The sequence below is a fragment of the Oncorhynchus mykiss genome, unplaced genomic scaffold, assembly GCF_013265735.2.
Source record: "Oncorhynchus mykiss isolate Arlee unplaced genomic scaffold, USDA_OmykA_1.1 un_scaffold_121, whole genome shotgun sequence".
Classification (NCBI taxonomy): Eukaryota; Metazoa; Chordata; class Actinopteri; order Salmoniformes; family Salmonidae; genus Oncorhynchus; species Oncorhynchus mykiss.
Genome location: NW_023493662.1, coordinates 1,135,637 through 1,155,603, shown reverse-complemented (window position 1 = coordinate 1,155,603; position 19,967 = coordinate 1,135,637). Strand labels below are relative to the sequence as shown.

At 45.6% G+C, this 19,967-nt stretch overlaps 2 protein-coding genes across 2 annotated transcripts in view; both read left to right on the top strand.

The window, feature by feature from the left end:
* The window catches only part of LOC110515486 (E3 ubiquitin/ISG15 ligase TRIM25-like), a 174,395-nt gene that overhangs the window by 10,932 nt on the left and 143,496 nt on the right, over window positions 1-19,967 (top strand). The window lies entirely within an intron of this gene.
* Window positions 938-10,329, top strand: LOC118947077 (stonustoxin subunit beta-like). The gene is made up of 2 exons (XM_036972151.1): window positions 938-1,031; window positions 9,714-10,329. The coding sequence occupies exons 1-2, from the start codon at window positions 938-940 to the stop codon at window positions 10,223-10,225; spliced, it is 606 nt and encodes a 201-aa protein (XP_036828046.1). The 3' UTR covers window positions 10,226-10,329.

The window sequence follows — 19,967 nt, the reverse complement described above, 5'->3', positions numbered from 1 at the left end:
TCCTCCTTCTCTCGTTCTCTCCCTTTAACCCCTCCCTCTCTCTAACCCCTCCCTCCAACCCATCCCTCCCTCTAACCCCTCCCTCTCTCTAACCCCTCCCTCTCTCTAACCCCAACATACAGTATTCGGTAGACTTCTACCTCTCTGCACTCCTCCTTCTATCGTTCTTTCCCTTTAACCCCTCCCTCCAACCCCTCCAACTTCTCCCTCTAACCCCTCCCTCCCTCTAACCCCTCCCTCTCTCTAATCCCTCACTCTCTCTAACCCCTCCCTCCCTCCAACCCCTCCCTCTCTCTAACCCCTCCCTCCCTCTAACCCCTCCCTCCCTCTAACCCCTCCCTCTCTCTAACCCCTCCCTCCCTCTAACTCCTCCCTCTCTCTAACCCCTCCCTCCAACCCCTCCCTCTCTCTAACCCCTCCCTCTCTCTAACCCCTCCCTCCCTCTAACCCCTCCCTCTCTCTAACCCCTCCCTCCACACCCTCCCTCTCTCTAACCCCTCCCTCCCTCTAACCCCTACATACAGTATTCAGTAGACTTCTCCCTCTCTGCACTCCTCCTTCTCTCGTTCTCACCCTCCCTCTCTCTAACCCCTCCCTCCCTCTAACCCCTCCCCTCTGGCAGAACCAGGAAGTCCCTCCCCCTCGCACAAACTATTTTCTGAGGAAACACAATTGATCTGAGTCTCTGTGTCGTCTGTCTGTGTGAGAGTGAACAACCGTCCAAATGGCTCAACAGGGAGTTCTGCTGGACCAGGACCAGTTCTGTTGTTCTGTCTGTCTGGATCTACTGAAGGAGCCAGTCACTATTCCCTGTGGACACAGTTACTGTAGGAGCTGTATTGAGGGCTGCTGGGATCAGGATTATCTGAAAGGGGTCTTTAGCTGTCCTCAGTGCAGAGAGACCTTCACTCCAAGGCCTAATCTGAGGAAGAATAACATGTTAGCTGAGCTGGTGGAGAAACTGAGGAAGAGAGGACTCCAGGCTGCTCCCCCTCCTGCTCTGTGCTATGCTGGACCTGGAGATGTGGTGTGTGATGTCTGCACTGGGGCCAGAAAGCAGAAAGCCCTCATGTCCTGTCTGGTGTGTCTGGCATCTTACTGTGAGACTCACCTTTTAAATTCGACATAAGTTATGTGGCGATGATATCTAGTTAACGTTGTATTTAATGTAGTGTAATGACCTGACTAGATCATAAAGGAACAATTGTCCAGACAGAGGATTGAGTTACGAATTGACGGTTTATTACCAACTTTACACAGGCTACTGTTTGGCCTTAGCTCACGCCAAATAAATGAAAGATACCCCACAAGCCAATCGGGACCTTCTCTTGTGAAGCCCAGACGTAAGAGAGACAAACACCAAATTGAGACTCTCTCTCTCTCTCTCTCTCTCTCTCTCTCTCTCTCTCTCTCTCTCTCTCTCTCTCTCTCTCTCTCTCTCTCTCTCTCTTTCTCTCTCTCTCTCTCTCTCTCTCTCTCTCTCTCTCTCTCTCTCTCTCTCTCTCTCTCTCTCTCTCTCTCTCTCTCTCTCTCTCTCTCTCTCTCTCTCTTTCTCTCTCTCTCTCTCTCTCTCTCTCTCTCTCTCTCTCTCTCTCTCTCTCTCTCTCTCTCTCTCTCTCTCTCTCTCTCTCCAGCGCTCTGCACAGTCAGCAGTGGAGGACAGTGATCAGATCTTTACTGAGCTGATCCGCTCCATTGAGAGAAGGAGCTCTGAGGTGAAGGAGCTGATCAAAGCCCAAGAGAAGGCTCAAGTGAGTCAAGCTGAAGGACTCCTGGAGCAACTGAAGCAGGAGATAGCTGAGCTGAGGAAGAGAAGCACTGAGCTGGAGCAGCTCTCACACACAGAGGATCACATCCATTTCCTCCAGGTAACTAAGCTGTGAAATTAACTTCATGTGTTCTCAATCATTATGTTGTCCTGTCTGTCTCTCTGTCCCTGTCTCTCTCTCTCTGTCTGTCTCTCTGTCTCGATCTCTGTCCGTACCTCTCTCTGTCCCTGTCTCTCCCTCTCTTTGTCCCTGTCCGTCCCTCTCTCTCTCTCTGTCTGTCCCTCTCTCTCTCTGTCCGTCTCTCCCTTTCCCTGTCTCTCTCTCGCTCTCTCTATCTCTCTCTCTGTCCGTCCCTCTCTCTCTCTGTCCGTCCCTCTCTCTCTCTCTCTCTCTGTCCGTCCCTCTCTCTCTCTCTCTGTCCGACCCTCCCTCTCTCTCCAGAGGTATCAGTCTCTCTCTCTCTCTCTCTCCAGAGTTTACAGTCTCTCTCTCTCTCTCTCTCTCTCTCCAGAGTTATCAGTCTCTCTCTCCCTCTCTGTCTCTCTCTCCAGAGTTATCCATCTCTCTCTCTCTCTCTCTCTCTCTCTCTCTCTCTCTCTGTTCCTCTCTTTCTCTCCAGAGTTATCAGTCTCTCTCTCCGTTTATCCCTCTCTCTTTCCGTCCCTCTCTCTCTCTCTGTCCGTCCCTCTCTCTCTCTCTGTCCGTCCATCTCTCTCTCGCTCTCTGTCTGCCCCTCTCTCTCTGTCCGTCCCTCTCTCTCTCTGTCCGTCCATCCCTCTGTCCGTCCCTCTCTCTCTCGCCATCTCTCTCTCAGTCCATTCCTCTCTCTCTCTCTGTCCGTCCCTCTCTCTCTCTGTCCGTCCCTCTCTATCTTTCGCTCTCTGTCCATCCCTCTCTCTCTTTCTCTCTCTGTCCGTCCCTCTCTCTCTCTCTCTGTCCGTCCCTCTCTCTCTCTGTCCGTCCCTCTCTCTCTCTCTGTGCGTCCCTCTCTCTCTCTGTCCATTCCTCTCTCTCTCTCTGTCCGTCTCTCTCTCTCTCTCTGTCCGTCCCTCTCTCTCTCTGTCCGTCCCTCTCTCACTCTGTCCGACCGTCCCTCTCTCTCTCTGTCTACGTTTGTCCCTATCTCTCTGTGCGTCACTCTCTCTCTCTCTGTCCGTCCCTCTCTCTCTCTCTCTCTGTCCGTCACTCTCTCTCTCTCTGTCCGTCCCTCTCTCTCTCTGTCCCCCTCTCCCTCTCTGTCCCTCTCTCTCTCTCTCTGTCCGTCACTCTCTCTCTCTCTGTCCGTCCCTCTCTCTCTCTGTCCGTCCGTCTCTCTCTCTGTCCGTCCCTCTCTCTCTCTGTCCGTCCCTCTCTCTCTCTGTCCGTCCTTCTCTCTCTCTGTCCGTCCCCATATCTCTCTCCGTCCATTCCTCTCTATCTCTCTGTCCGTCCCTCTCTCTCTCTCTCTCTCTCTCTCTGTCCTTCAGTCTCTCTCTCTGTCTGTCCCTCTCTCTCTCTGTCCGTCCCTCTCTCTGTCCGTCCCTCTCTCTCTGTCCGTCTCTGTCTCTGTCCATTCAACTCTCTCTCTCTGTCTGCCCCTCTCTCTCTCTGTCCGTCCCTCTCTCTCTGTCCGTCTCTCTCTCTGTCCATTCCTCTCTCTCTGTCCGTCTCTCTCTCTCTGTCTGTCCCTCTCTCTCTCTGTCCGTCCCTCTCTCTCTCTGTCCGACCGTCCCTCTCTCTCTCTGTCTACGTTTGTCCCTCTCTCTCTGTCCATCCCTCTCTCTCTCTCCAGAGTTATCAGTCTCTCTCTCTCTCCAGAGTTATCAGTCTCTCTCTCTCTCTCTCTCTCCAGAGTTTACAGTCTCTCTCTCTCTCTCTCTCTCCAGAGTTATCCATCTCTCTCTCTCTCTCTCTCTGTCCGTCCCTCTCTCTTTGTCCGTCTCTCTCTCTGTCCATCTCTCTCTCGCTCTCTGTCTGCCCCTCTCTCTCTCTGTCCGTCCCTCTCTCTCTCTGTCCGTCCATCCCTCTGTCCGTCCCTCTCTCTCTCGCCATCTCTCTCTCAGTCCATTCCTCTCTCTCTCTCTGTCCGTCCCTCTCTCTCTCTGTCCGTCCCTCTCTATCTTTCGCTCTCTGTCCATCCCTCTCTCTCTTTCTCTCTCTGTCCGTCCCTCTCTCTCTCTCTCTGTCCGTCCCTCTCTCTCTCTGTCCGTCCCTCTCTCTCTCTCTGTGCGTCCCTCTCTCTCTCTGTCCATTCCTCTCTCTCTCTCTGTCCGTCTCTCTCTCTCTCTCTGTCCGTCCCTCTCTCTCTCTGTCCGTCCCTCTCTCACTCTGTCCGACCATCCTTCTCTCTCTCTGTCTACGTTTGTCCCTATCTCTCTGTGCATCACTCTCTCTCTCTCTGTCCGTCCCTCGCTCTCTCTCCCTCTCTCTCTCTCTGTCCGTCCCTCTCTCTCTCTGTCCGTCCCTCTCTCTCTCTCTCTGTCCGTCACTCTCTCTCTCTCTGTCCGTCCCTCTCTCTCTCTGTCCCCCTCTCCCTCTCTGTCCCTCTCTCTCTCTGTCCGTCACTCTCTCTCTCTCTGTCCGTCCGTCTCTCTCTCTGTCCATCCGTCTCTCTCTCTGTCCGTCCCTCTCTCTCTCTGTCCGTCCCTCTCTCTCTCTGTCCGTCCTTCTCTCTCTCTGTCCGTCCCCATATCTCTCTCCGTCCATTCCTGTCTATCTCTCTGTCCGTCCCTCTCTCTCTCTCTCTCGCTCTCTGTCCTTCAGTCTCTCTCTCTGTCTGTCCCTCTCTCTCTCTGTCCGTCCCTCTCTCTGTCCGTCTCTCTCTCTCTGTCCGTCTCTGTCTCTGTCCATTCAACTCTCTCTCTCTGTCTGCCCCTCTCTCTCTCTGTCCGTCCCGCTCTCTCTGTCCGTCTCTCTCTCTGTCCATTCCTCTCTCTCTGTCCGTCTCTCTCTCTCTGTCTGTCCCTCTCTCTCTCTGTCCGTCCCTCTCTCTCTCTGTCCGACCGTCCCTCTCTCTCTCTGTCTACGTTTGTCCCTCTCTCTCTGTCCATCCCTCTCTCTCTCTCCAGAGTTATCAGTCTCTCTCTCTCTCCAGAGTTATCAGTCTCTCTCTCTCTCTCTCTCTCTCCAGAGATTACAGTCTCTCTCTCTCTCTCTCTCTCCAGAGTTATCCATCTCTCTCTCTCTCTCTCTCTCTCTCTCTCTCTCTCTGTCCCTCTCTCTCTCTCCAGAGTTATCAGTCTCTCTCTCCGTTTATCCCTCTCTCTTTCTGTCCCTCTATCTCTCTCTGTCCGTCCCTTTCTCTCTTTCTGTCCGTCCCTCTCTCTCTCTCTGTCCGTCCCTCTCTCTTTGACCGTCTCTCTCTCTGTCCGTCTCTCTCTCTCCCTCTGTCAGTCCCTATCTCTCTGTCCCCCTCTCTCTCTATCTCTCTATCTGTCCCTCTCTCTCTCTTAGCGTCTCTCTCTCCCGTTGTCCGTCCCTCTCTCTCTCTGTCCGTCCCTCTCTCTCTGTCCGTCCCTCTCTCTCTATCTGTCCGTCCCTCTCTATCTCTGTCCGTCCCTCTCTCTCTGTCCCTCTCTCTCTCTCTCTCTCAAATTCAAATTCAAGCTGCTTTATTGGCATGAAAAACATTGTGTCAATATTGCCAAAGCAACAATGTATACAATATACATTGTAACAAAATTGTAAATGATAGCAAATAATAATATAAAATGGTAGTAAATAATAATACAAAAATAAATACAATAAAATGGTAACAGTCTACAGTAAACATTAATAATTATAGTAATAACAATAATAGTAATAATAAGTAAGTTACTGTTTACTATGCAGATGTTATTATTCAGTGTCCCTCAGGCTATGGCAGGAAAATACATATTTGGCTGCAAGAGGAGCCATTGCTCCTTCGCCCATGAGTATTCTTAGTTTTTCCTCTGGGTTCAATTTGTAAAAATGTGGAATATATGTAGTCATTTCTGTGAATAATGAATCTCTTTGTGAGGAATATTTATCACAGTAAAGGAGAAAGTGCATCTCTGTCTCTACCTCCCCTGTCATGCAGTGACCACATACACGCTCCTCTTTGGGTAGCCATGTCTTTTTATGTCTGCCGGTTTCTATTGCCAATCGGTGGTCACTCAGCCTGTACCTGGTAAGGATCTGTCTCTGCTTCGTATCTCTGACAGAGTAGAGATAATCAGCCAATTCATATTCTCTGTTTAGGGTCAGATAGCAATTTAGTCGGCTTTGGGATTTTGTTTCGTTTTTCCAGTATTGTAAGTATGATTCCTTTGATTGGTTCATGATTTTGTTTATTGGAATTCTTTCTTTTGAAGCAGTGCTGGTGTCAGCTTGATTGGTGAGGTCCAACACCAGCTGACTGAGAGGGCTCGTTTCTGGGCTCAGCTCTTGGGCTTGAAGTGCTTTAAATTGCAGACTCGAATTTGGACTTGAATTTAGATGTAGCCAAAATTTTAATGATCTTTTCTGTATTTTCATTATTACTGGAAAACGGCCCAATTCTGCCCTACATGCATTAGTTGGTGTATTTCTCTGGACTTGTAGAATTTTCCGACAGAATTCTGCATGTAGGGTTTCAATTGGATGTTTGTCCCACATTTTAAAATCCAGTTTATTGAGTGGCCCCCAAACCTCACTTCCATAAAGTGCTATTGGTAGGATTACACTGTCAAATATTTTAGTCCAAATTCTAATTGGGATGTTGATTTTGAATAATTTCATTTTTATTGCATACATTGCTCTGCGGGCTTTTTCTTTGAGTGCCTTCACTGCCATATTAAAGTTTCCCGATGCAGATATGGTCAGACCAAGGTAGGTGTAATTTTTTGTGTGTTCAATTAAGGTGTTGTTCAGGGTGAATTTACATTTTTGTTTCTGACATCTGGTTTTTTTTTGGAAAATCATGATTTTAGTTTTTTGGAAATTTACTGCCAGGGCCCAATTATGGCAATATTGCTCCAGAATATTAATGTTTTGTTGAAGACCTTCTTTGGTTGGTGATAGAAGTACCAAGTCATCAGCATATAGCAGGTATTTCACCTCTGTGTCAAATAGTGTGAGTCCTGGGGCTGGAGATTGGTCCAACATGTCTGCTAATTCATTGATATAAATGTTGAAAAGATTTGGACTCAAATTGCAGCCTTGTCTCACACCTCGACATTGTGAAAAAAATTCTGTTCTTTGGTTTTTGATTTTTATTGCACACTTATTTTCTGTGTACATACATTTTATTAAGTCATACACCTTACCACCAAGCCCACTTTGTAGAATTTTGTAGAATAGCCCTTCGTGCCAAATCGAATCAAATGCTTTTTTAAAGTCAATAAAGCAAGCAAAGATTTTGCCCTCTTTTTTTTGGTGGACGTGTTTATTAATTAGTGTGTGTAAGGTGTATATATGGTCAGTAGTGCGATGGTTAGGGAGAAAGCCAATTTGACATTTACTTATTACATTTTTTTCTTGAAGAAAGGTTTGAATTCTTGAATTCAAAATGCTACAGAAAATCTTTCCCAAGTTACTGTTGACGCAAATTCCCCTGTAATTATTGGGGTCTGATTTGTCTCCACTTTTGTGGATAGGGGAGATGAGCCCCTGGTTCCAGACATCAGGGAAGCAGCCAGAAGTTAAAACCATGTTGAACAATTTAAGCACAGCATTTTGCAACTCAGGTGTGCTGTTTTTCAGCATTTCATTTCTGATGTTGTCTACACCACAAGCCTTTTTTGATTTAATAGATTTTAGCTTTTCATTTAGTTCTTGTTGGGTTATTGGGTAATCTAATGGATTTTGGTTGTTTTTAATGACTGATTCCAGGATGTTCAATTTTTCTTTCATTTCTAATTGGTTCTGGTTTAAGTCTTTTTGTGGGATGTTTTTGTATAGATTATCAAAGTAAGTTTTCCAAATTCCTACATCTCTCTCTCTGTCTCTGTCTCTCCCTCTCTCTCTGTCCGACCCTCTCTCTCTCTGTCCGACCCTCTCTCTCTCTGTCCGACCCTCTCTCTCTCTGTCCGACCCTCTCTCTCTCTGTCCGACCCTCTCTCTCTCTGTCCGACCCTCTCTCTCTCTGTCCGACCCTCTCTCTCTCTGTCCGACCCTCTCTCTCTCTGTCCGACCCTCTCTCTCTCTGTCTGACCCTCTCTCTCTCTGTCTCTGTCTCTCCCTCTCTCTGTCTCTCCCTCTCTCTGTCTCTCCCTCTCTCTGTCTCTGTCTCTCCCTCTCTCTGTCCCTGTCTCTCCCTCTCTCTGTCTCTCCCTCTCTCTGTCTCTCCCTCTCTCTGTCCCTGTCTCTCTCTCTCTCTGTCTCTCCCTCTCTCTGTCCCTGTCTCTCCCTGTCTCTCCCTCTCTATGTCGGTCTCTCCCTCTCTCTGTCGGTCTCTCCCACTCTCTGTCTGTCCCTCTCTCCGTCCCTTTCTCTCCCTCTCTCTGTCGGTCTCTCTCTGTCGGTCTCTCTGTCTCTCTCTCTGTCTCTCTCTCTGTCTCTCTCTGTCTCTCCCTCTCTCTGTCCCTGTCTATCCCTCTCTCTGTCTCTTCCTCTCTCTTTCCCTGTCTCTCCCTCTCTCTGTCCCTGTCTCTCCCTCTCTCTGTCCCTGTCTCTCCCTCTCTCTGTCGGTCTCTCCCTCTCTCTGTCCCTGTCTTTCCCTCTCTCTGTCACTCTCTTCCTCTCTCCGTCCCTGTCTCTCCCTCTCTCCGTCCCTGTCTCTCCCTCTCTCCGTCCCTGTCTCTCCCTCTCTCTGTCGGTCTCTCCCTCTCTCTGTCGGTCTCTCCCTCTCTCTGTCGGTCTCTCCCTCTCTCTGTCCCTGTCTCTCCCTCTCTCTGTCCCTGTCTCTCCCTCTCTCTGTCTCTGTCTCTCCCTCTCTCTGTCCCTGTCTTTCCCTCTCTCTGTCCCTGTCTCTCTCTCTCTCTCTCCAGAGGTATCAGTCTCTCTCTCTCTCTCTCTCTCTCTCTCTCTCTCTCTCCAGAGGTATCAGTCTCTCTCTCTCTCTTTCCAGAGTTATCAGTCTCTCTCTCTCTCTCTCTCTCTCCAGAGGTATCAGTCTCTCTCTCTCTCTCCAGAGTTATCAGTCTCTCTCTCTCTCTCTCTCCAGAGTTATCAGTCTCTCTCTCTCTCTCTCCAGAGGTATCAGTCTCTCTCTCTCTCTCTCCAGAGTTATCAGTCTCTCTCTCTCTCTCTCTCTCTCTCTCTCTCCAGAGGTATCAGTCTCTCTCTCTCTCTCTCTCTCCAGAGTTATCAGTCTCTCTCTCTCTCTCTCCAGAGTTATCAGTCTCTCTCTCTCTCTCCCTCTCTCTCTCCAGAGTTATCAGTCTCTCTCTCTCTCTCTCTCTCTCTCTCCAGAGTTATCAGTCTCTCTCTCTCTCTCTCTCTCCAGAGGTATCAGTCTCTCTCCAGTATCAGTGTATCTTCAGACTTACCCAGCATCGTTGTCCGTCCTCTTCAGTACTTTGGAGATGTGAGTAAGACTGTGTCTGAACTGAGAGAGAAACTAGAAGACTTCCTTAAAGGAGAATGGACCAAGATCTCCACTACAGGTGTGTTGAAAACAATAAGAACATCAACTTTAGACCATTGAAAGTTCCCTACTAGCCATATACATGTGGAATATGGTCTGATGATAACATTCCCTCTCTCTGTCAATGTGTTTGTGTGTCTGTAGTGAATATAGTGGATGTTGTACTGCCTCCAGAGCCCAAGACCAGAGAACAGTTGTTACAATGTGAGTCTCTTTATTGTGAAGTAACTAACAGTCTCTTTTTACTGACACTCCTAACAATCCCTCTAGAAATATATAGCAATAGTAGATCTAATCAAAGACTGGGTATCTGACTCCTCATATTTCTCTGATTTGATCTCTGCTGTGCTCTAATCAAAGACAGGGTAGATACAGTATCTGACTTAACTTATTGTTCTGACTCCCCTCATTGGTCTCTGCTCTTCTCCCAGATTCCTGTCAGCTCACACTGGACCCAAACACAGCACACAGACACCTCTCTCTGTCTGAAGGGAACAGAAAGGTGACCGATACACGCAAATTCCAACCATATCCTGTCCATCCAGACAGATTCACCAACTGGTACCAGGTTCTGTGTAGAGAGGGTCTGTCTGGACGCTGTTACTGGGAGGTGGAGAGGACTGGTGGTGTTGTTGATACATCAGTCTCATATAAAGACATCAGCAGAACAGAGAGAGGTAATGATGGTGGATTTGGATACAATAACAAGTCCTGGAGTTTACAGTGCTATAGTGATGGTTATTGTTTCAGACACAATAATGTTGAGACTAAAGTCTCAGGCCCTCAGTCCTCCAGAGTAGGAGTGTACCTGGATCACAAGGCAGGTACTCTGTCCTTCTACAGTGTCTCTGACACAATGACCCTCCTCCACAGAGTCCAGACCACATTCACTCAGCCCCTCTATCCTGGGTTTGGTCTCTCTGGTTCTGCTGAGCTGGTTAAACTGTAGTAGGGTCCACATAGATACTAGTCATGCTGGTGTAGTCTATAGCTGAGCTGGTTAAACTGTAGTAGGGTCCACATAGATACTAGTCATGCTGGTGTAGTCTATAGCTGAGCTGGTTAAACTGTAGTAGGGTCCACATAGATACTAGTCATGCTGGTGTAGTCTATAGCTGAGCTGGTTAAACTGTAGTAGGGTCCACATAGATACTAGTCATGCTGGTGTAGTCTATAGCTGAGCTGGTTAAACTGTAGTAGGGTCAACATAGATACTAGTCATGCTGGTGTAGTCTATAGCTGAGCTGGTTAAACTGTAGTAGGGTCCACATAGATACTAGTCATGTTGGTGAAGTCTATAGCTGAGCTGGTTAAACTGTAGTAGGGTCCACATAGATACTAGTCATGCTGGTGTAGTCTATAGCTGAGCTGGTTAAACTGTAGTAGGGTCCACATAGATACTAGTCATGCTGGTGTAGTCTATAGCTGAGCTGGTTAAACTGTAGTAGGATCCACATAGATACTAGTCATGCTGGTGTAGTCTATAGCTGAGCTGGTTAAACTGTAGTAGGGTCCACATAGATACTAGTCATGCTGGTGTAGTCTATAGCTGAGCTGGTTAAACTGTAGTAGGGTCCACATAGATACTAGTCATGCTGGTGTAGTCTATAGCTGAGCTGGTTAAACTGTAGTAGGGTCCACATAGATACTAGTCATGCTGGTGTAGTCTATAGCTGAGCTGGTTAAACTGTAGTAGGTTCCACATAGATACTAGTCATGCTGGTGTAGTCTATAGCTGAGCTGGTTAAACTGTAGTAGGGTCCACATAGATACTAGTCATGCTGGTGTAGTCTATAGCTGAGCTGGTTAAACTGTAGTAGGGTCCACATAGATACTAGTCATGCTGGTGTAGTCTATAGCTGAGCTGGTTAAACTGTAGTAGGGTCCACATAGATACTAGTCATGCTGGTGTAGTCTATAGCTGAGCTGGTTAAACTGAAGTAGGGTCCACATAGATACTAGTCATGCTGGTGTAGTCTATAGCTGAGCTGGTTAAACTGTAGTAGGGTCCACATATATACTAGTCATGCTGGTGTAGTCTATAGCTGAGCTGGTTAAACTGTAAACTGATTTGTTATTAATTAAAATTCAATTCAATGTTTTAATCTTGTACATTTCCATGAATCATGATGTCTGGTGTTGATGTATATTGGTTGTCATTCAGAACCATTGATATGTTTTCTCAGTTGGTTCTCTGTCTCTATGTAATTCTCCTCAGTATCATTGATCAGCTTGTTGGCTCGGTCCTAATTGATGTGTTCTCTGTCACCTGGAGCTGCATGGAAAATGGTCCAGGAACTAAAGGACAATTCAGGACTAGTCAGCCCACTGCAAGCTGGTATCACTTACTTTCTACTAAACTATATGGTCTGGTTTCCCAGACACAGATGAATCCTAGTCCTGGACTAAACAGTATGTTCAATGTAGATGTCCAGGAAACCGGCCCTATAAGTGTTTCATCTTTCATCCTCCCAATTGGCTCAGTCCAGCAACATTAAACCTGTCCAGCAGGTGGTGCTGTTGACCAAACAATAAAACCAGCAGATATCTTGACTTGCCACTCAGTATTTCAGTAATGTTCAGAATAGTACTTTAATATCATTGGAGATTGATGGTCTTTTTAATCCACTATCCAGAGTCAGGAACAGATGAAGTTAGGTCTGCTACTGTTCAGTGATTAAATATGATTTATGGTGATGGGAAATAATAAAAAACACTCAACTTCATCTAGTAATAGTTTTCCTTTGTTATTTATTCCAAGGTGTGTCTTTAACTTGTAAATGTATTGTGTGGAGGTGAGCTAGTGGTGTGGCTGATAGAATAGAATGAAAAGGGAGGAGGGGAGGAAGAGGAGTGAAGGGCTGTTCAAGAAACCAGATGAGGAAGAGGAAGATGTTCAGGGGAATTACTGTCTCTGTTCCAAATGGTTCCCTATTCCCTACGTAGTGCACTACGGTGCTTCTGACCAGGTCTAAAGTAGTGTTCTACGTAGGGAATAGGGTGTAGATTTATTACAATATCATGCTTTAGTGTTTGGCACAACAATATATTAGATCTCCACCCCCCCACTTCCTGTCTGTCATCCCCCAGTTCTGTTAAGACTTCCTCTCATTGAACTGGGCCTCATTCTAAATGGTCACTTTGTATTGATAGTCCATACTGGTCTTTACTATGGTTCTACATACAGTATCTGTATTGAGAGTCCATACTGGTCTTTACTATGGTTCTACTACAGTATCTGTATTGATAGTCCATACTGGTCTTTACTATGGTTCTACATACAGTACCTGTATTGATAGTCCATACTGGTCTTTACTATGGTTCTACTACAGTATCTGTATTGATTTTTTTATTATAGTTTTTATTTTACCTTTATTTAACACAACATTAAACAACACTATAAACACACATACAGTACACCAATTACATATTACATTAAAAACACAAACATCTTGACTAAAAACAGCTGGTCTAAAAACAATAACACTCTTCTATGATATATATATATATATACATCGATCAGGTGTTTAAACTCCACCAACGAAACTAGATCATCACATTTTAAAATGTTCAGGAGAGAATTCCAGAACCACGTTGCTTAGTAACTAAAACTATTTCCACCAGGACCTGTTCTACTTCTTGGTTCTGTTAGAAGCAAATCAGAATGGGACCGTAATTTATATTTATTTACTGGCCTGACTAAAAAATAACTATGGCATTTTACCCAATATAAATCAGTGTATACCAGTGTTTAAACCTACAATGTGACCTTATAAATCAGTGTATACCAGTGTTTAAGCCTACAATATGGCCTTATAAATCAGTGTATACCAGTGTTTCAGCCTACATCGTACCAGCTCCTTCCTGGCCTCCAGAGAAAAACAAGCCTGATGCCAGTAATGTACATCATACCAGCTCCTTCCTGGCCTCCAGAGAACAACAAGCCTGATGCCAGTAATGTACATCCTACCAGCTCCTTCCTGGCCTCCAGAGAACAACAAGCCTGATGCCAGTAATGTACATCCTACCAGCTCCTTCCTGGCCTCCAGAGACATTTATTAACCAATCTAGATCATGACCTGTAATTACACAACATTTTAACCTTTACACTAACACAGCATGGTCCACAGTGTCAAAAGCCTTTGACAAATCAATAAAGACAGACACACTTCTTGTCAAGAGCACAGTGGATGTCATGTAAAACCGTCCATGTTGCTGAAACAGTGCTGTGTCCAGACCTAAAGCCTGACTGCATCCATGTAAAACCCTCCATGTAGCTGAAACAGTGCTGTGTCCAGACCTAAAGCCTGACTGCATCCATGTAAAACCCTCCATGTTGCTGAAACAGTGCTGTGTCCAGACCTAAAGCCTGACTGCATCCATGTAAAACCCTCCATGTTGCTGAAACAGTGCTGTGTCCAGACCTAAAGCCTGACTGCATCCATGTAAAACCCTCCATGTAGCTGAAACAGTGCTGTGTCCAGACCTAAAGCCTGACTGCATCCATGTAAAACCCTCCATGTAGCTGAAACAGTGCTGTGTCCAGACCTAAAGCCTGACTGCATCCATGTAAAACCCTCCATGTTGCTGAAACAGTGCTGTGTCCAGACCTAAAGCCTGACTGCATCCATGTAAAACCCTCCATGTTGCTGAAACAGTGCTGTGTCCAGACCTAAAGCCTGACTGCATCCATGTAAAACCCTCCATGTTGCTGAAACAGTGCTGTGTCCAGACCTAAAGCCTGACTGCATCCATGTAAAACCCTCCATGTAGCTGAAACAGTGCTGTGTCCAGACCTAAAGCCTGACTGCATCCATGTAAAACCCTCCATGTAGCTGAAACAGTGCTGTGTCCAGACCTAAAGCCTGACTGCATCCATGTAAAACCCTCCATGTTGCTGAAACAGTGCTGTGTCCAGACCTAAAGCCTGACTGCATCCATGTAAAACCCTCCATGTTGCTGAAACAGTGCTGTGTCCAGACCTAAAGTCTGACTGCATCCATGTAAAACCCTCCATGTTGCTGAAACAGTGCTGTGTCCAGACCTAAAGCCTGACTGCATCCATGTAAAACCCTCCATGTTGCTGAAACAGTGCTGTGGCCAGACCTAAAGCCTGACTGCATCCATGTAAAACCCTCCATGTTGCTGAAACAGTGCTGTGTCCAGACCTAAAGCCTGACTGCATCCATGTAAAACCCTCCATGTAGCTGAAACAGTGCTGTGTCCAGACCTAAAGCCTGACTGCATCCATGTAAAACCCTCCATGTAGCTGAAACAGTGCTGTGTCCAGACCTAAAGCCTGACTGCATCCATGTAAAACCCTCCATGTAGCTGAAACAGTGCTGTGTCCAGACCTAAAGCCTGACTGCATCCATGTAAAACCCTCCATGTTGCTGAAACAGTGCTGTGTCCAGACCTAAAGCCTGACTGCATCCATGTAAAACCCTCCATGTTGCTGAAACAGTGCTGTGTCCAGACCTAAAGTCTGACTGCATCCATGTAAAACCCTCCATGTAGCTGAAACAGTGCTGTGTCCAGACCTAAAGCCTGACTGCATCCATGTAAAACCCTCCATGTAGCTGAAACAGTGCTGTGTCCAGACCTAAAGCCTGACTGCATCCATGTAAAACCCTCCATGTAGCTGAAACAGTGCTGTGTCCAGACCTAAAGCCTGACTGCATCCATGTAAAACCCTCCATGTAGCTGAAACAGTGCTGTGTCCAGACCTAAAGCCTGACTGCATCCATGTAAAACCCTCCATGTTGCTGAAACAGTGCTGTGTCCAGACCTAAAGCCTGACTGCATCCATGTAAAACCCTCCATGTAGCTGAAACAGTGCTGTGTCCAGACCTAAAGCCTGACTGCATCCATGTAAAACCCTCCATGTAGCTGAAACAGTGCTGTGTCCAGACCTAAAGCCTGACTGCATCCATGTAAAACCCTCCATGTAGCTGAAACAGTGCTGTGTCCAGACCTAAAGCCTGACTGCATCCATGTAAAACCCTCCATGTTGCTGAAACAGTGCTGTGTCCAGACCTAAAGCCTGACTGCTTTCCATTAAAGAAGTTGTTTTCTCTGAGGCCTTCAGCTGCCTACTAACTAAGGACTCCAGGACTCCAGGACCTACTAACTAAGGTCTCCAGGACTCCAGGACCTACTAACTAAGGACTCCAGGACCTACTAACTAAGGACTCCAGGACTCCAGGACCTACTAACTAAGGTCTCCAGGACTCCAGGACCTACTAACTAAGGACTCCAGGACTCCAGGACCTACTAACTAAGGACTCCAGGACTCCAGGACCTACTAACTAAGGTCTCCAGGACTCCAGGACCTACTAACTAAGGACTCCAGGACCTACTAACTAAGGACTCCAGGACCTACTAACTAAGGACTCCAGGACCTACTAACTAAGGACTCCAGGACCTACTAACTAAGGACCTACTAACTAAGGACTCCAGGACCTACTAACTAAGGACTCCAGGACCTACTAACTAAGGACTCCAGGACCTACTAACTAAGGACTCCAGGACCTTTGACAGAACAGACGGTTTTGATTTGGGACGATAGTTGTCAAGCAGCGAAGGATCTCCACCTTTCAGGAGAGGCAGTACAAAAGCAGATTTCCATAACTTGGGGATTTCCTGAACGTCAAGCGTGAGTTTAGAAATATATGGGGGAGCAATGATGTCAGCAGCAGGTGTAGGAAGCAGGGGTCTAGTTCATCAGGGACAGGGGATTCTGTTCTATCAATTTATTTCAGGGCTTTACACACTTCTGAAACAGAAGGATGGGAAGGAGAACCTGGTGAAGGAGAACCTGGTGAAGGAGAGCACAGGGGTGTCAGGGATGAGAAGGAGAACCTGGTGAAGGAGAGCACAGGGCTTTCAGGGATGAGAAGGAGAACCTGGTGAAGGAGAGCACAGGGGTGTCAGGTATGAGAAGGAGAACCTGGTGAAGGAGAGCACAGGGGTGTCAGGTATGAGAAGGAGAACCTGGTGAAGGAGAGCACAGGGGTGTCAGGTATGAGAAGGAGAACCTGGTGAAGGAGAGCACAGGGGTGTCAGGTATGAGAAGGAGAACCTGGTGAAGGAGAGCACAGGGGTGTCAGGTATGAGAAGGAGAACCTGGTGAAGGAGAGCACAGGGGTGTCAGGGATGAGAAGGAGAACCTGGTGAAGGAGTGCACAGGGGTGTCAGGGATGAGAAGGAGAACCTGGTGAAGGAGAGCACAGGGGTGTCAGGGATGAGAAGGAGAACCTGGTAAAGGAGTGCACAGGGGTGTCAGGGATGAGAAGGAGAACCTGGTGAAGGAGAAATTCACAATTCATAATAAATTCATTTTACCTTTTGACCTTTTGAAATAAACTGCCTGCATCTATAAAATGCTGATTCAAGGCCTTCAGAATGGAGGTTCTCTCAGTTACTTCCTGAGTGTCGACCAACAATAGTTTGGGAAGCTGTGAATCTTCTTTTCACTCCAAACCTTTCACTACTTGTCAGAATGTGGAGTGATTATTTAAATGATCTGAAGTAGATTTCAGGTAGTGGTCTGCTTTCACTTTTCAGATCAAAGCCACACCCATATTTCAGACGTTTAAAAGCCATCCAATCATCTGCTGAACCAGACCCTCTTGCTTTATCCCACATAGCATTTAGTTCCCTTATGATTGTAGTTCGTTCCTCAGTAAACCAGGGATTCTCTCTGCCCTTCATCCTGAATTTATTTAAAGGGGCCTATTGCGTACATCCTGGAAAGCATTGTGGAAGTAAGAAAAGGCTAATTCAACATCAGGGATTCATTCCATTCTATTCCATTTAATTCTGGATACATCATGTAAAAAACCTGGAATATCAAACAGCTTCCTGTTTCTTTTGGTAATGACACGTGGAGGATGTTTAGGAATTTGACCATCTCTCACACAGGCAATAGCACAGTGATCACTTATGTCATTTGCATAAATACCAGAAGCATTAAAAAGATGAGGAGTTTTGGTTAATATCAAATCAATCAAAGATGATTTCAGAGGAGACTTTATGTTCAACCTCGTTACTGTTGACAATCTGAGTGAGATTATAGGTATTGTATAGAATTTAGAGTTGATCAGAGCTGGATGTTAACCAGTCCTGATTCAGATCACCTATCAGGACAAACTCAGAGTTGACATGCTGTGATAATCTGAAAATACAATCCAGAGAGCCAGCAGATGGTCTGTAACAACAAGATACAACCATATTTAAACAGGAGCAGATGGTCTGTAACAACAAGATATAACCATATTTAAACAGGAGCAGATGGTCTGTAACAACAAGATACAACCATATTTAAACAGGAGTAGATGGTCTGTAACAATAAGATACAACCATATTTAAACAGGAGTAGATGGTCTGTAACAACAAGATACAACCATATTTAAACAGGAGCAGATGGTCTATAACAACAAGATACAACCATATTTAAACAGGAGTAGATGGTCTGTAACAACAAGATACAACCATATTTAAACAGGAGTAGATGGTCTGTAACAACAAGATACAACCATATTTAAACAGGAGTAGATGGTCTGTAACAACAAGATACAACCATATTTAAACAGGAGCAGATGGTCTATAACAACAAGATACAACCATATTTAAACAGGAGTAGATGGTCTGTAACAACAAGATACAACCATATTTAAACAGGAGCAGATGGTCTATAACAACAAGATACAACCATATTTAAACAGGAGCCAAGGTTAAGTTGCATGGATCGCAGAGAGGGGAGAGGTCAAGGTGTCATCATGTGTAAACATATCTTTTGCTCCACTGTGTCTGTGTGCCAGTCACTCCCTACTTTTCCCATCGGGGAGAGGAGGATGGCAGTGTCTGGAATCAATCTATGCTCCCCGTGAGCTTGTCCAGGATTGGTTGTATTTAGAATTGGTTGTATCTAAATGACAATTTGATATATGCCTGTTGATATGGAGGATTGGTTTATGGTTCTGGGTTTTAGTAAGGAGACAAAGCTGAACGATTTATTATGTCTATGCTGTCTGACTATGTGTGTTCTTTGCTATTAAAGGATCTCAGTTGCAATGTAGGGGGGCTCTCAGAGAATTCATTGATAGACACTGAATTGATCTGAGACACAGGGTTATGATAGAGCTCATATAATTAAAGATGGACTTTGATAACTAACTCTGACTTGTGTTGTGGTTTGCTCCCATGATTTGGTAAAGAGAGGAAATTTCCACGACATTTGGCGACACTATGGAAACAGTGCTCACATTCACTGGTGTTACTGTCTCGTCTTTGACTTAGTATTTTAATTACGACTCTATTCTATTTCTATTCCCAATACGTTATTCACTTGTCTAATTAAAACTTTAAAAAAATATTAACGTGCACGTTTTTTTCCCGGACCTCCAGATGGACGGATTTTTAGATCCCGTCTTCGAAGGACCAATTGTTAGTGGAATTCAAAATATTGTTTCCCAATCAGAATTAAACACTCTGTCAATGCATTCCATGGGATTGTAAGACCCTATATATTTTATAAGAATGGACAGAGCCCCGGTCTTAAAAGTCAGGTAACAGCGTTTAATTCAAGAGAGTACTGGTATATACACATTTTTCCACAGGTTATAAACTGAAAATGACGTCAGCGTTTTCTAAATGTTCTATCTCTTCATGACACCGGTAGAGAGGCCCTATAGTTCTCGAGCCTTCCCTCCTCGCCTGTAGCCAAGGTCAGTCCGTGTAGATAGCATTCTAGACAGTCTAGGGATAGTTCATCCATTTGTACCAAGGCAGTGTTCTAAACTCCTGACTATATTATATACAATTGGGAATGGGAGCAAGAGAGAAAGTTCATATGTGCAGTACATAATAGCATTATAGTCAGTCCTGATTGAAATGTATACATAATTAGTCATCATTGATAAAAATTCCCTTAACACACACACACACACAGACACAGAGAGAGAACATCAGGTGAAGTTGTGTAGATGAGGGAATATGTGATCAGAACCCCTCCAGTCTGGTTAACCACAGTCAGGTCCAGTATGGACTATCAATACAAGTCACCATTCAGAATGTGACCCAGTTCAATGGGTCTGAACAGAACTGGGGGACGTCAGACAAAGTTGTCTAAACACAACTGGAATATAATTAGTTTGTGATTCATTGTTAATGGATTTTCAATGAGGAACACAGAGGAACAACCCTGACAACACACATAACAAAATAACACTAAAAACAAAGGGGGAGGAAACCACTAAAGTCATGACCATATTGTCATGTTGTAATGACAGGGAGAAACCATCTAACATCTAGAACACTACTTTAGACCTGGTTATAAGACACCTAGTGCACTACGCAGGGAATAGGGAGCTATTTGGAACAGAGACACTAACTCCTGGATGAAAATCTCTCTCTCCCTCATCTGTCTGATATATCTGCCCATTTCCCCTCCCCTCCTCCCTTTTCATTCTATTCTATCAGCCACACCACTAGCTCACCTCCACACAATACATTTACAAGTTAAAGACACACCTTGGAATAAATAACAAAGGAAAACTATTACTAGATGAAGTTGAGTGTTTTTTATTATTTCCCATCACCATAAATCATATTTAATCACTGAACAGTAGCAGACCCAACTTCATCTGTTCCTGACTCTGGATAGTGGATTAAAAAGACCATCAATCTCC